At 44.2% G+C, this 16,748-nt stretch overlaps 1 protein-coding gene across 4 annotated transcripts in view; it reads left to right on the top strand.

Annotated features, from left to right (window-relative positions):
• Hipk2 (homeodomain interacting protein kinase 2) overlaps nucleotides 1-16,748 on the top strand; it is a 195,209-nt gene that overhangs the window by 126,845 nt on the left and 51,616 nt on the right. For all 4 annotated transcript variants that reach the window (XM_055602071.1, XM_055602069.1, XM_055602068.1 and 1 more), the window contains exons 3-6: nucleotides 11,599-11,722; nucleotides 12,250-12,369; nucleotides 14,065-14,151; nucleotides 16,247-16,431. In XM_055602071.1, the coding sequence (XP_055458046.1) occupies nucleotides 11,599-11,722; nucleotides 12,250-12,369; nucleotides 14,065-14,151; nucleotides 16,247-16,431 (516 nt within the window). The remainder of the gene's footprint in view (nucleotides 1-11,598; nucleotides 11,723-12,249; nucleotides 12,370-14,064; nucleotides 14,152-16,246; nucleotides 16,432-16,748) is intronic.

The raw sequence follows: 16,748 nt of genomic DNA, 5'->3' as shown, positions 1-16,748 counted from the left end.
GCTCTTTGCTGTAGTTCTTTTTGCTTTCTAATCATTTTTGTTGTGTTTTTTGCATGCTCGCTCTCTCTCCTCTCTCTCTCTCTGTCTCTCTCTGTGTGTGTGTGTGTACACAATTGTGTGCAGGGTATGTGTGTAGGCATACAAGGGAATGAACATACCCACATTCACTCATTCTTTCTCTCTTCCTTTCTTTCTCTCCTCCCTATTCATGTGGAGGCCGGAAATCAACTTCAGATGTCATTCCCACCTTGTCTTTTGAGACAGGGTCTCTTGCTGCCCTTGAACTCCCTGGTTAATTAGGAAACCACAGGGATCCTCCTCTCTCCAGCCACCAGCACTGAGATTACAAACACTTCTAGGTTTTTATATGGGTAGGAGGGATCAAACTCAGGTCTTCCTGCTTATAAAGCAAGCCCTTCATGCCCTGAGCCAGCTTCCCAGCCCTTGTATACTTCTTTGTGCCTGTCTTTCTCAACAAAAATGAAATAAGATTTTTTTTAACTGTTAAAAGCACTTGAAATTGTTTAAGTGTAAAACAAATCACTAAGTGAATACCAGCAGACCTCATAATTCAATTCCCTAAGCTGACTAGTAATTGTCTACTAACATTTGTTGAGAATATATTTGGCAAAAGGCACCAATATAAAGCCTAGCCTGGTGGCCCTGTAGTCCTGGACAGGCTCTCTCCTACCAGCTTTGATTTCCCGGTAACACACCATCAATGAGAATAAAAGATTTAAGCTACCTGGGCTGGAAACAGGCAATGAGAGTACAGCACAGCCAGGAAGGTAAGGGTTCTAGGAATTTCAGGGCTGCTGAGTGTTTTTGAGATAAACCATGTGGCCCTTCCTAGAAAGGATCCAAGCTGTTTCTTCCTAGGAACATTTCACAGTAAGATACACTTCTAGCGGGGTGTTTGTTTTTATTTTTACATCTTCCACTTTTTTTTTCAAGACAGGGTTTCTCTGTGTAGCCTTGGCTGTCCTTGACTCCATTTCTAGACTAGGCTGGCCTCACTCACAGAGACCTGCCTGCCTGTGCCTCTGGGGTGCTGGGATTACAGGAGTGCACCGCTGCCTGCTCTCTTTTTATCAGTTTGGCTTGTGTAATCAAGCCAAACTACTGTTTGTTAGGTGAGCGTATATCTCTGGCTATGTGTTCTTTTGTTGTGTTAGGTTTTTTTTATTTGTTTGTTTGGTTTGGGTTGGGTTTTTGGTTTGTATTTTTTGTTTTGTTTTGAAGGGGAGTGTTTCAAGAGAGGCTTTCTCTGTGTAGCCCAGGCTGTCCTAGAACCAGCTCTGTAGATCAGGTTAGCCTTGAACTCAAAGATCCACCTGCCTTTTCCTCCCAAGTGCTGACATTAAAGCGGTGTGCCACCACCATCCAGCTATATTCTTTGTTTTGCTTACCCTAGCACATACCAACAAACTGGAAGGCTAATGTCAGAATATGCCTTAGACATCTAAGAGCTGGCTTCAGTCCACCAATATTATTAGAGGTCTTCGTGTTATATTCTGTTTATGTTCTAGAGCCATATGTAAGCAAAAGAACTAGAGTTTGATTTTAATGGTGTCCTTGGCAAAGGTGTAGCAGCCCTAGGAATCAAGGATTAGCATAGAAAATGCATGTGTATTAGTACACACATGGGGAAATCTCATTCAGAGCTCAGACGCTCACTGCCAATACAAATAAAAACAGCTATCCATCTGGTCCTAATTGTGCTGGAAATGGCCAGTGGTATCAAGAAAGCCACCTTCCTTTGGGAAACTGCCCAAGTGTTGAATGAGACTCATGTCAACATGTAGACCAAACTGTGCTTATGTCACCTTCCCATATGGACACAAGGCTGTGAGTCAATGCCTTGAGCATTTCTATTGGTGATAGGCAAAGATAGTCATCAGTCTTGAAGGTCTTAATCCTCGTATGCACAGTTTTGTGAACATTCAGTAGTGGCTCCCAGATCAAACTTGGAGAATATCTCTGCTGTGTGTTTTCCGTGTCTGTTGTATCAAGCTATGACCTCTGAAGACTTAAGTGAGGTTTCCCCAGCTTTTATTCTGGACTCAAAGCCCACTCTCTGCTGTGATGTCTCTTCAGCTCATTAGAGCCGGAAAGTGTGGCCAAAAAAATCTCAAGGTCTCCAGTAATTGAGCTGGGTCCAGGCATAGCTCCTTATAAGCTCACCCAACAGGCAGCTCCAGGTCAATTTCTCCCAGTGTTTGAATCGCAGAACCTCACCCATGGGTCTTTTTTTTCCCCCCCTTCTGCTCATTCCCCAGCCCCCCAATCAAAGACAAATCAGTTCCTCCCCTACCTAGTTTGCTGAAGAAGCTATATCTTTTTTAAAACCAAATCCCTGGTTGACCGGGGACTAGCCAGGCCTGCTTCACTGTTTAAATCTTCAGTTGTGCTGCCTCATGATTTCTCCGGAGACAGTCTAAAATCATTTCTACAGATGCAGGACTGTTTTCCCAGCAGCCTTCCTGTGATCCAAGAATAGTCTCTTTTTGGGTGGTACCGTAAGGTCTTCTCCTGGCCCTTACCCTCTAGGCTGTTTTCTGATCTCTCATATTTCTGGCTCTAGTTCTTCTCAAATTGCCTTCTCCTCTCTACCCTTCAGATTACTGCTGCTATTTCTTGAGCCCTATGTTGCTTTGATGTAGTCCCATGCCTCCACTCCAAGTCACCAGTCTCAGCAGTGGCTCAGAACTCATGACAGCATTGCCAAGTCTCCTTAGTTTTGCAATAGAAACATAAGATTTAACAACCCGTCTGAAATACAATTTTACATTTTGATTGCTTCTGCCCCAGCCATATCGAGGTTACTTTCAATCTGCATATATTTGTGGGAACAGACTTCTTCACTGCAGTTCAATTTGAGTACACCTTATAATATCAGTGATTATAAAATACCAGAGACTAATAGAGTTTCTTGCTTCCAAGGAGTTCAAACTGCTTTATAATTCTACTGGCCATAATTTATCTTCATAAGCTACTATACAGACAAGAGAAAAATTGGGATTAATAATCACATTTTATAGAGAGTGAAATAAAACTTAGAGAAATTGAGTAGCATCTTCCCAGAAATGCTCAGCTCTCCTTCGGGCTCTCTGAATGAGCTGCAGAATGATCACCTTTATCAGGAATGCATGTGAACTTTGTCCTTGCTTTTTTTTTTTTTTTTTTACAGACTGTGGACAAGAGTAAGACCTTGACTCTAGGCCGATAGTTAGCTGGGAATACTGAGTGAGCAGAATATGCGCCTGGCTCCTGCATCACAGACCTCCAATACATTAACTGTTGTGAGCACCCAAGGGATCAGCTTTCCTCACCTAGGTCCTCAGACCTCTTCCCTGGGCTTTGTTCCCAGGGTATCGCCTGGTGTCATAACTACCATCTTGATAGGATAACCACCCACAGAGCAGGGCAGGTGTTGCCTTTCAGCCCTTACCTTGTAGTTTCCTGCATGCTGTTGCCTTCTGTGTTGGACCAAATAAATGGAAGACTGGGGTTACAGGTAGGAAGGTCTGATTCTAAAGTGAGGTGAGAGGTCTGTGGATTCTGATGTTTAAGAAGAAAAGGCTTCTTTGAAATGAGGGAAAGGAGCAAAAGAAGTAACAGTGTTAAGCATGTTCTAGCATGAGCAAGGCCCTGGGTTGTACTCAGAACACCAAAAAAGAGAACCAGAAAAGGGGTGTTGTTTTCATTTAATTGCTGTCATACAGATTAAGTCAGCTAATAGGTGAGTTATTCAGTGTTGATTGCAATGCTGTATCCTAGACCTCCATCTGAGGTGTTTCCTACCGTACTCTATTTAATTTTCTTTCTGGCACCTCATTCTGGAATGAGGTATATAGACAGTGCCTAAAAGCACTAGGATTGGACCCAGGGGCACTGGGCTCCTAGCTGCAGTCTTCACACCTTTCTTGGAGGCCAGCCTCTGCAGGGTCACATGGTCTGGACTGATCTAGGAATAACTTACTTCTTATGTGTACTGGGGAGAGAGCAGTGGAGCTAAATATCAAAGCTTCAGTAATGTGTTTAAAGTGACAGCTGTTTGTTTGTTTGTTTGTTTGTTTGTTTGTTTTAACCTCATGGGAAAATGGAATGGTTGCTGTCCTGTGAGGGTCATGTTAGAAAGAAACAGTCATTCTCTTTTTTAGGTACAATTTTGTCTGTATGTGCTTTAAGTATTTTTGATGTCCCAAAATAGTAAGCAAGATTCTTTAAAATGGTTGCAAGAGGTGGCATCATGGCAGTGAAAATGTAGAGCAGCCATGTCAGATAAGTGGTCCACAGAACAGAGATGCATGTGTCCGGATTCCTTCCTACACTGGCACCAATCTGAGGACAGAAACAACCTCCATGGGCTGTGACCTCCCACCTCCCAAACCTGGAAAAGCCAGAGAAGTATGTATCTTTTCATAGTAGTTGCCAAGGTGATGTTGCCAGCCTCAAGGGTAATTGCTGGGGAGCAGAGATTGGCACAGTCATTCCTTGTAGAAATGTGTATTAAGTACCATCCACGCCCCAGGCACTGGCGATGCAGCAGTGACATGGGGGAGGAATGCTCACGCCTTGGCCTGGAGGCCCCTGCCTTGCCATGTATGGAGACTCAGCTCAGCCCTGTCCTGGGAAAGCCCCCAGCTCTGTGTCTTCTCTCCCAATATGCCTTTCTTCATGTAATATCTACACATTTCATGCGGTGTACCTGTGCTGTCTGCATGAGGCTGCCTCTGACCAGACAGTGACCTCCAAGGGAGCCACAGGGCTTGGTTTATTGTTTGATCTTCAGCCCCAGCACGGTGCCTGGCACATAGTAACCCTGAATCATAGTGGCTCGTGGCTGGATATTGGAGTAAGGGGGTGAGTGCAGCTGCAGCCAAAACCCGGCATGGAATGACCTGGTCAGGGCAGGCTTCACAAAAGACTGGATGCTTGGGCAGCCATTGAGCATGTGTCAGGAAAGCTGAACAGGAAAACAAATGGACTTTAGAATTGACTTTTGAACCTCCATGAACTCAGAGCCTCGTGGTTTGGCAACCCAGGAACAAGTTGTCTACAAAATCGTAGTAGAGTGACCCCTAGTCCCAAGGATTGCTGGCATCCAAAGAGAGAAATGGCCTTTTTTTTTTTTTCAAATAAATGTTATTTATTATTATTAGTGCTGTATATGCACATATACACACCATACCATGCACATGGAGGTCAGAGGACAACTTTGTGTCAAGTCTTTCCTTCCATCTTTACATAGATTCTAGGAATCAAATCAGGTTGCTATAAGCTTCCATGGAAAATACCTTTACCTGCTGAGGCATCTCATGGCCTGAGAAGTATCTTTCTTTCTGGAGGCCTCAAACCACTTTTGAAAGGGCAGCTGTGGTGTATCTAGCTTGACTTCTGAGATAAATGAGACACAGACCTTGTCCTTACAGATTTAAAAGGAGACAGATAGGTAAATGTGTTGATGGATCAAAAATGGCAGCAGTGCATTCTTTTATCGGAGTCTAGAACTCAGCCAGGCATGTGCTGCACACTTTTAATCCTAGCATTCAGGACATAGAGGCAGGCAGATCTCTGTGAGTTCAGAGCCAGCCTGATCTACAAAGTGAGTTTCAAGCCAGCCAAAGCTATAGTGAGCAAGCCAATGAGACGTAGCCTCTCCCTGCCACAAAAACAAAACAAAATTAAAAAAAAAAAAAAAAAAGAAAGAAAGAAAGAAAAGAAAAACTTTTAGCACCTTGTTGGGAATGTAAGAAATTATTTTCTCATTTTTAGGTGTAAATGTATGTTTAAAGGATTTGTGGTGATCATAGAGAGATTAGGGTGGTTCTTTGGGGGCAGCAGGTGATCAGCTGATGTCTCTTAGACCAGCCGTTCATGTTTACATCTTGACTTACTAGCACAGATAAAGATGCAGAGTGAGCACCATATGTTTGAGTAACGAAGATTGGAAGAGGTTGGGAGGAAAAAAGATAGATCAAAACTCAGTTTCATATGTGCAGAGAAAGGAACTTATCCTTTGATATGTGAGAGAAAAGGCTGAAACCAAAAGCAAGAGATCAGTTGGTAGAGGCATGGGTTGAGAGATACTTGATTTAGCTATAGCAATGGGGGCTGAGTAGAGTCTAGCTTCATGGTATACTCTAATGATCTACTCCAGAGGTCAGTGATCATCCCCAACACACACCCCACACACACTCCCCCATAAAAAGGGCTTGGATCAAATCTCTGAAATCCTAGCCCTACAAGATCTCGGTACCCCTTTCACTTTTCCACACTCTCACCTTTCTTGCTATAATTCTTTGGTGAGCCATCTGCGGCTCTCGTCCTGTCCCCCTTGCTCAGGTGTCTATGCAGCTTAACATGGGCAGGTATACACATGCTGCTTTGGTCCTCAGTGCCAGCTCATCTCTGCTGAGTCCTGCTCCGGTGCCCAGGCTTAGTTTCTTGTGAAGACTTACCCCTTCACTTCCTTTGTCTGCACTGCCTCAGAACTCCCACCCTAACTCATGTTTTTATACTCTCTTATGTTTAATCCAGGTTTATTCAATCAACATGTATGTACTGACTGACAGCTAAATGCCAGCACTGTGGCATTGGTAGAGGAAGAGAGACAGTAAGGATGTTATTGGGGAAAGTGCTGTGAAGTGACATCTGTAGTACTGCAGATGGAAACTAACTAGTGTCAGGGGAGGTCTGTCTGTGGTAGTGACAGTTAGGCAGACATGTGTAGAATGGGAGGCAGCTGTTTGAGAGCCATGGGGCAAGCACAGAGGCAGAAGCAACTACATTACCTAAAGGCTACAGGCCCAGAAGGTGCTTATAGTGTTCTGGAAGTTGAAAAGAAACTGCTAGCATCAGAGCCTCCTGTATTAGAAGTTATTTGAAGTGACAGTAGAAAAGCAACCTGGTGCTAAGATGGGGAGAGAGGAATCCCTGGATCGTGGGAGAGATTCATATATTCTGAGTGCAGCAAGAGCCACTGAGGGCTTGAAACACATGGTTGTTGGGGAAGGTTATTGGAAGAAGAGAAAACAGATAGGGGGCTCCAAGTGAGGCAGCAGCTGGGGCCAGGGCTATGCCAGGGCAGAGGGAGACTGCGGACTGATCTGAGGTAGACTTTGGATCTAGGCATGTGGATGGACTGGGTGGTGGAGGTAATAAAGAGAAAGAAGAATCAGAGATCAGTCCTGGATCTCTTGCAAAGCAGCTGGGTGGGCGTGCTGGACTCACCTAGGATGAAGAGAACAGAGGAAAGACAGAGAAGAATTCTCTTTTAACCTGTGACCTTTGACATGACTCCAGGACATAGCTTGCAAGGCTCCGGGCTGTCAGATGTGAGCCTGGAGCTGAAAAGACAGTTCTGAGATGAGGCTGAGATCTAGATGTAGAATCTAAACCTTTGAGATTTGGCATTATTGCTGTGTCTGTTTCCTAGAGTGGCAAATAAGGACCACAAAATGCACGGCTTGACACAGCAGCTACTCTGCTGCTGTTCAGGAGCCCAGACAACCAAAGTTGTCATGTTAGCTGGGCCTCAAAGATGGAGGAGAGGATCTTCCCTATCTTCTCTAGCTTTTTGTGGTTGTAGGTGCTTCTTGGCTTGCAGCACATAAATGCAGTCTCCACCTCTGGCATCGTGTGGCTATCTTGTCAGTGTCTGTGCCCAAATCTTCCTGTCCTAATAAGGACATCTGTCATATTGTATTAGGACCCACCCTCTATGATACAGCTTCATCTTAGCTGATCAAGCCTAAAACAACCCCATTTCTAAATAACTAAGACTTCCACATACCTGTTTTGTAATGCTAGAGATTGAGCTTAGGACCTGTGCATGGTAGGTAAGTACCCTACCTCTGAGCTATATCCCCAATCCAGCATATTATTCAGGGCAAACAAAAACCATGATGATCACTTAGGGAAAGAATTGAAAGGAAAGGTCAGAGGCATGGAGCAGTTGGATGAAGAAGAAGGATGCTCTAGCAAAGGGTATGGACAGGCAAGCAATCTGGATATGGGAAAGTAGCACCTAGAAAGCCAAAAATAGCTATTGCAAAGCAGGAGCAATAGGCAGTTACATTAAAAAAAAAAAGGCAGCTCTCAAGACATAGAGCTGAGATGCTGCCCAATGGATATGACAATACAAGGCCATGCTGATCTTGCTAGTATGGCACATGAATGTAGGGGCCTCTGAAACCCACTAGAGAAAGTGAAGAAGCTGTATGCAGTGAAGAGGCAGGAACTTTAGGAGGCCATTGCTATGAGAAATGGGGTGGGGAGGAAGCAGATACTCTTGGAAACACTGAGGAAGGATTAAGAAAAGGTGTGTGTTTGAGGTTTGCTTACATTTGTTAGCTTTATCCTTGCATTCTGTTTGGTTTTCCAAAGTGGGAGCTGCTGAGGTATGGTGCTAGATGCTTTTTCACATCTGAGTTTATGTCATGCATGTTTAGTGCTCTTTTGTCCCTTGATTTAGTGTTGCCTTCCTACTTTGTAAGGACCTTCTACTTCTTTTTCTATTTCTTTTGTCCTCCATCCATCTAGCCCAGTGCTTAAGTGTATAATCTTTTTGCTCAAAGCAAGAAAAATATTTTGCTGTATGTACATACCATAATACTATGTAAGGCTGCAGTTTCTTTTTCCTGGTAGACTGAGAAAGAGCAACATTCACAGACCTTCTTCATATAGGCAGATGTAGAAATCTATGTCCAGTATTTCTTTCCAAAGAACATCACCAAAGTATCTGCATGGCATTCTCAGATGTTTATATCATTCACAGCATTAGGGAACAGAGGCCTGACTGAGAAGTATCCAGAGGTTGGAGCTGCCTGCGTGACGGCCACAAGAGCCAGTTGAGTATCTTGACAGGAACGGCCACAGTCAAATGCAGGGAACTGACAAGCCTGCTCCTAACACAGGGACTGGGATGTGATGCATCCAACATCAGGACCTAGGCTGGCAAGCTGGTGAGGGAAGCCTGGGCAAAGACTCTCAGAAACAGACCTGAGCTCTCATGTGTGCAGAAGTGGGAAACACATCTCACTCCAGAATGGAGAGGCAGGAAGAAAAACAGTTTGTAACACTCATTTTTCTCTAATATTCTTTTCAGGCATTGCCTTTCTAAGGAATGTAGTTTTTGGTTTTGTTTCTTTAAACCTCCATATCCAGAGGTATTGTAGGGGCAGCCTGCCAGCCATCATTAGTTACAGATCATCTGGGAGTCCTGGACTTGGAGCCCCAGGATACAGGTGATCTAGGCAGGTGTTGGGAATGAGGCTCATGAAATAAGAGTGAGGCCAGCATATGTCGTGGAATAGTCACAGGCATCCCCAGTGTACTGGCTGGGTTTGTGTGTCAACTTGACAAGGTAGAGTCATCAGAGAGGAAGGAGCCTCAGTTGAGGAAATGCCCCCATGAGAACCAGCTGTAAGGCATTTGCTCAATTAGTGATCAGTGGGGGAGGCCCCAGCCCACTGTGGCTATGCCATCCCTGGGCTGGTAATCCTGAGTTCTATAAGAAAGCAGGCTGAGCAAGCCAGTAAGCAACACCCCTCCATGGCCTCTGTGTCAGCTCCAGCCTTCAGGTTCTAGCCCTGCTTGAGTTCCTAACCTGACTTCCTCCCATAAAGGACTATGATCTGGAAGTGTAAGCTAAATAATAAACCCTTTCCTACCCAACTTGCAGCAATAGAAACCCTAACTAAGACACCAGCTTATGGATGCTAGTGAGCATGAGCAGCCTCAGCAGCCCCCCACACAGGTAGCAAGTGCACTAAAGGAGACAAAGGCTGCAGGGAGAGGTTATGGTGGGGGGACAGGACTGACAGCTGTTTCTAGCAGTGAAGACCCACAGATAAGGAATGCTCTCTGTACCCTAGCAGCGACATTTCTCTGAACTAGTCAGCTCTTTCTACCCTTATGAAATTCCTGAGACAGTTTACTTAGAAATGGTTTCTTTGGCTCCTGGTTTTGGAGGTCTCCGTATAGGATTGGCCGCAGCAGCGCAGATGCAGGAGTGCATAGCAAAGTAAGCCTGGCATACCACATGGGAAAAGGAGTCAGGGTTAGGTGACCTACAAGGCCACATTCCCCGTGAACTAAGAACTCCCCACTAGTTCCAGCTGCTAAAAGTTCCACCTCCTTCCAGTTGTGCCTCACTGGAGACCAAACCCATGCACAGGCCGCTGGGAGGCATTCAACATCCAAACTATAGCATTGTCCCTTGCTTCCCAGACAAACTGTGGAGACACCAGAGAAGCACACATACATCTGAAAACATTCGGGTTTTGTTTTTCAACACAATGTTGCAGGAGAGCTAGCTCATTGGTAATCTGAGTTTTATCTCCAGGACCCTCATAATCAAAGCCAGGAGTGATGCTTCAAGACAGATCAACTGTAGTCACACCTCAAACACTGAGCCTGACTTATACCAAAACATAGTACTACCTAGTCAAGACAGAGACTTAAAATGGGAGGCATAGTGGCTGGAGAGGTGGCTCATTGCACTTACAGTGGATGTAAGTTTGGTTACCAGAATCTGTAGAGTAGCTCACAACTGCCTCTAACTCCAGCTCCCAGGGACCCAGTGTCTCCTTGCCCCACATTTGTGGCATACCTTGACACAGATACACATGCACCTGAATAAAGCTTAAAAGAAAGTATACTTCCTGATCTGACTTTGGTTACCAAATGCATGTATACTTTTCTCTTTAAAATTCTTTTGAAATTTCTATGTGACATTGTCTGTCACTTGCGGAGACATTAGCTCCTACACCAAGAGTGGACTGCTTATAATGGAATTCTGGTTGACTCTCAAGATGATCTATTCATAAATGGGGGTCTATAGTTGTAACATTAAAGAACTTTTATAGAGATTAACCTTTTAGAAACTGATGGGGAAAGTAATAACAGTGTTTCCTTGAGGAATTGTGATACAAACGCGGAAGACAAAGGTCATTGTGATGAATGAATATTAGACTTAATTGCCTTCCTTATTTTAAGTAAGAGCAGCTATTTTTATGTGTTCCTGAAAGTAGACTGTTTCAGAATTCCTTCTTAAAAATCAGTCTTTCTCGGGGCTGGACAGATGGTGCAGTTGTTAAGAGCACTGTCTGCTTTTGCAAAGGACCCGGGTTCACTTCTCAGCATCCACGTGGCAGCTCACAACTGTTATAACACAAATTCCAAGGGCTCCGACACCTACACACAAATGCACGTAAAATAAAGTTAAATAAAATATAAAAATTAAAAAATCAGGCATTCTTTATAAAGAATTCCAAATTCCTACTGCTTGTGCTGTGGTTGTCAGCTCATAAGCCATGTGGCCAGAGTGTCGTGGCAAGATGTCCACAGACATCCTTCACTATAGGTCTGTGGGCCACCACCTACCCTTACTCTACACTTGCAAACTAACTACATTCTTTGTCATAGATGACAAAGCCAAAGAATGGAGAGGTCACTGCAATGCAGGCATCTCTCAAAGACCACAGACCCCACACAGGCAGTCATGGCACCCCAGGACAGAGCTAGAGTTCATACAGAAGTAGCTGCTGTGTTTCCAGATCCCTGATGGTTCTTCTCATTCTTCCTCTCCAGGGCCCCAGAGATCATCCTTGGTTTGCCATTCTGTGAGGCAATTGACATGTGGTCCCTTGGTTGTGTCATTGCTGAGCTTTTCCTGGGCTGGCCATTATACCCAGGAGCTTCTGAGTATGATCAGGTAGGTCTGGTTGACACAGGTCTGGGTGACACTGTTTGACTTTACTCGCCATCCAGAAAACTCTGTATTACCATTTCACTTAAAACCTGGCCTATCAAGTTCTTGTTTGGTTGGGTTGTTTGTTTGTTTGTTTGTTTGTTTGTTTGTTTTTCGAAACAGGTTTTTCTCTGTGTAGCCTTAGCCGTCCTGAATGCATGTTGTGGACCAGGCTGGGCTCCAGTTCACAGAGATCCCCTGCCTCTGCCTCCCTGAGTGCTGGGATTAGAGGCGTGTGCCTGGCTCTCTATGATGTTCTTATGGGCTAAGTTATTGTCCCCATATCCTGGTTTTCTTACACCCTCCTTCCTTCTCTCCCTCCCTCCCTCCCTCCCTCCCTCTGTGTATGTATGTGTGTGTTTCTTCTTTCTTTTTACTTCTTTTCCCTCTAGAACTAATAATTCCATTTGTCTCAAAGCCACTAGAGCCATCAATATACCATATGTACAGTGACAGGAAAAGCCTGACCTCTTTCTCATCTTTTCTTGCAGATTCGGTATATTTCACAAACACAGGGTTTGCCAGCTGAATATTTATTAAGTGCAGGGACAAAGACAACTAGGTTTTTCAACCGTGACACAGACTCGCCGTATCCGTTGTGGAGGCTAAAGGTAGGAAAAACACCCACACACACACACACAATGATTGGCCCAATAATGAAGGAAGAAGGAAAGTAAAAGATGAGCTTTTGATATTTACAAGTTGGTCACTTTCTTTTGACCAACAAAATCGGTATCTACAGCAATAAATGCAAGGTGTGACTGGATCTGAGTGTTTGAAAACACCTGCTCCCTTGGCCCACTGCTGCCTGAGAGGCTGTATCCCATGGGAAGATGGCTCGATTTCTAGAATTTAATCTTAGGATCCTTGATGACTAACTTGTGCTAGGCACATGAAGCAGCCACACTCTGTCCTCAAGGAGCTCACTGTCCATGGGTGATAGAACCAGTATCCTAAGCTCTAGGCACCCATATCGAGTATTATCCTAGGAGGAAAGAATGTGGGAAACAAGAGGGACCCAAGTGAGCCAAGAAAAAGCCAAGATAGGGGCCAAGGGCAGGGAAGAACATTTGTGCTGGGCCCTATGGAGTACAGAGAGATTTTTCCCAGGCAATAAAAGCAGCCTAAGCAATGCAAATGTCACAAACCCCTGGGAAGAGGGCAGATCTGATTCATCCAGGCTTATGTATACCCTGCTGGATACCATAAACTCTTGGTGATTTCACCTTAATGGAAATATATTTTGCTTTTACTCTGTGTCTCATAATTAAAATTAACATACTTTTCCTGGGAAGGAGAAAGTAATAAAGACCTAAAATATGTACTATGTTTATTTTTTGCAGTAGGTTGGGTTTTAGTGGGTTTGGTTTGGTTTGGTTTGGTTTTGACAGGACCTCAAACAAACCCTAATACAGTTTTAAAGATAATATGTACTTTCAAAACATTGGGATTTAGAAACTAAGACTCTTAGGCTACAAATAGAGCACCTGACATCTAGTAATTATTAAAGTTGTCAAGGTCAGGTACAGTAACAAGTCTTCAGGTAGAAGAGGGAGAGCCCAGGTTGGGGGAGGGGATAGCCACTTCTCTCTTTTACCGGGAACCTCATTCTGCATGTTCAGCTGTTCCTAGGGGTTAAGTTGCTACAAGTGTGCTGGCCTTCATCCAGAATTAATTACCTTAGATCCCTGAATGAGTCCTCAACCCCATAGCCAGTAGAAAAAGTAGTTTCCCAGCTGATAGCACAGTAGATATCTTTGGAAGAGCAGCATAGAACATAGGCTCTGGACACAGCTGTCACTGGTAGCCCAGGAGCTTTGGTAGGTCCTCAGGGCTTTATATTTTTGTGTTTCCATGTAGTAGAAGAGGAGAGCAGTTATCCTAATGACCATGGTTATGAAGAACATTTACCAAGTTAATGTGCCTTGAAACAGCATAGGAGCTGTGGGTATAAGGGATTGCTAAGTAACATAAAAATTTAGAGCATGTCCAAAATGGGCCTCTGGTCTTCCACAGTGGGCTTTTACCTTCAGCTTATGGAAAGCTGCAGAGTGACAAAGGTGTGGGTCTCATATTAGAGTCTTTGGGTAGAGTTTATATCAAAGTGGGCTTGAATGGTGTCAGGGGAGGATGGAAGATGAGCTAGTATGGACAGATAGTGAAAGGAGTCCCTGTGCAGGACAGTTTCAGAAGAACCAAAGTCTCTTCCTCTACAAGGTGAGAAAAGACCCTGGGGAAACAGGAGCTCAGGAGCTCAGTGCCTAAGAGGTGCCATCTGACCAACCAGATTTTGCCTTTTCCGATAGACACCAGATGACCATGAAGCAGAGACGGGGATTAAGTCAAAAGAAGCAAGAAAGTACATTTTCAACTGTTTGGATGACATGGCCCAGGTAAGCTCTGTGGATGAGTATTTGTGGCGCAGGCCCTTTAAAAACAAAAAACAAAACACCTGCAGGGCAGGGCTTGGTGGTGTATACCTTTCATCCCACCACTCTAGGAGGTAGGGCAGGTGAATCCCTGTGAGTTTGAGGCTGGTCTAGTCTCTATAGTAAGTTTCAGTAGAGCTGGAGCTATGTAGAAAAACCCTGTCTTTTAAAAATACAGCACACAAACCCACCAGCAGTGAGATTTATTCAAGGTCCGTACAGAGTAGAAGACCCTACTACCCAACTGTTCTCATTGTCTTTACTTTTGAACAATCACATGCCAGACTTAGTAAGATGGTCTCAGAAACCAACTCCTTAAAAAATAGCTCCACTGTATTGCTTCTTGTTTGTAAGTAATGGCCAACCTTACTAATGTTTTTTCCTGCTGTGCTAAACAGGCCTGCATCCAGGGCTTTGCATATGTTAGGCAGGCACTCACTCCTAAGCTGAGATGTCCAGCCCATTGCCATATTGGAGTTGAGGCCATGGTTCAGTGTTTCAGTTTCCTGGGCCTACATAAAAAGATAGAGTGAACTGGAGGGCTTGGGACAATGCACATGTGTCCCCTCATATTTCTGGAGGCTAAAAGCATGTGGTGTCAGTGTCCTCAAGGCTACAGTCCTTTTGAAGGCCCTAGTGAACACCATCCATATGTTTGGCTTCTCATGGCTCTGAGCAGCCTCAGAATTTTTTGCTTTCAGCTGCATCATCTAATCCCGGCTTTACCCTCCACATGGCTATTATCCCTGTGTCATCTGTGGTCTCACTGTTAGATCTCTTCTTTTATAAAAGCACTGGTTATTGGATTTAGGACCATCCTAATCCAATATCGCCTCATCTTAACTTGATTATGTCTTCAAAGACCCTATTTCCAAACAAGGTCACATTCATAGCTTCCACAGATTAGGGCTTGAATTTAGCTTTTAGGGGAGCCCAATTCAAACCACTCAGTCACTGCCAGTGCACTAGCAGAGACTACAGGCTTTCCCTTACCTTGTATCAAAGATAATTCTAGATCTTCAAGTATTTTTAGTTAAGGACTAGTCCAAACTCAGAGCAACTCAGAATGAGTTTTCCTTTAAAATGCTGAGTTAAAAAAAAAAAAAAAAAGTTGTAGCCCAATAAACACTTAGCACACCTCTCGGCAAAGACGAGTGAAACCAGAACCCCTGACTCTGAGTAAAGGACACTTGTCAGTTGATTAGCAGCTTAAATGGTCTGTGAAAACTGAAATTGCCTTCCAGAGCCCCTCTTGGGAAAAATAGAAAGCACCAGAAAGTAACCCTTTTAAAGGCCATGCTAGCAGAGACCTGCCATTGAGAGAAAAGGCCGATGTTTAGGTGCACTGCTGTCCTTGGCCAGAGGCAACTGCATGGAACACAGGGACTGAAATCATTCTGGTCCCAACTCAGTGAGCCATGGGAAGGGTGATGTAATGAAGATGAAGGAAGAGGGAACCCAGGCTCTTCTTTTCCCATCCAGAGGTTGAACAAACTTTTTTTCCATCTTTTTCTAATGTTTTATATTAGATCTTTTGAACTGTGTGTGTGTGTGCACATGCACACGTGTTTGTGTGCACATGCTCACATGTGTTTCTTTGTTGTTGTTTGATTACGGTAAAACACATACAGCATGAAGTTTCTCAGCTTAACCTATTTTTAAACATAAAGCTCAGGAGAATTAAGTGCATCCATGCTGTTATGCAATCAGTCTCCAGAACCCTTCATCCTGTGGTTATTTTTAATAAGGAATAATGAAAGCTGTATTTCAGCTTGGCCAGTTAAAACAGGAGCAGTTGTGTGCCTTGTCACTAGGATGTATTTGCAGGTGTCAACCATGGTGACCTCTTTCTGCCCCACCCTTTCCTGGAGCCTGACTGCCTCAGCCATTCTGTTCCTACAGTATGAGAATCCACCAGCCATGGACAGTAGCAGCACACAGAACTGTGTCTTCCATCTGGCCCAGTTTACCCTCTGGCAATGGAGATAGGAGGCTTGAGATCAGAGGAGGTTACAGGGTATACTGTGGCTCTTACTAACCTGTCCATGCTTGCTTCCAGGTGAATATGACAACAGATTTGGAAGGGAGTGACATGTTGGTGGAGAAGGCAGACCGACGGGAGTTCATTGATCTGTTGAAGAAGATGCTGACCATAGATGCTGATAAGAGGATCACTCCCATCGAAACTCTGAACCATCCCTTTGTCACCATGACACACCTGCTCGATTTCCCCCATAGTACTCAGTAAGTGTCCTATTGATCCTTTGTATCAAGGCCCAGATAGTAAATACATTAGGCTTTATAGCCCTCTTGTTTCCACTGCTGCTTCACAGTTCAGCTGAAAGCAGCTGTAGATAAAAGCACATAAACAAAGTCAGAATCTGCATCCCAACAAAGCACTTAGAAAACTTGTGAGGGTTAGATTGGGCCTAAGACTAAATTTTAGCAAAAAAGGAGGGAACCATAGACCATGGGAGACCTTGGGGCCAGGTAAACTTGGATATCAGTGCACAAAGGGAAATAGGAAAAACAACAATGCTCTAAAGCAGTCTAGCATCAGT

Source organism: Psammomys obesus, unplaced genomic scaffold (genome assembly GCF_907164565.1).
Source record: "Psammomys obesus unplaced genomic scaffold, mPsaObe1.curated_primary_1811, whole genome shotgun sequence".
In the NCBI taxonomy this organism is placed as follows: domain Eukaryota; kingdom Metazoa; phylum Chordata; class Mammalia; order Rodentia; family Muridae; genus Psammomys; species Psammomys obesus.
This window is presented reverse-complemented; position numbering and strand designations above follow the sequence as displayed.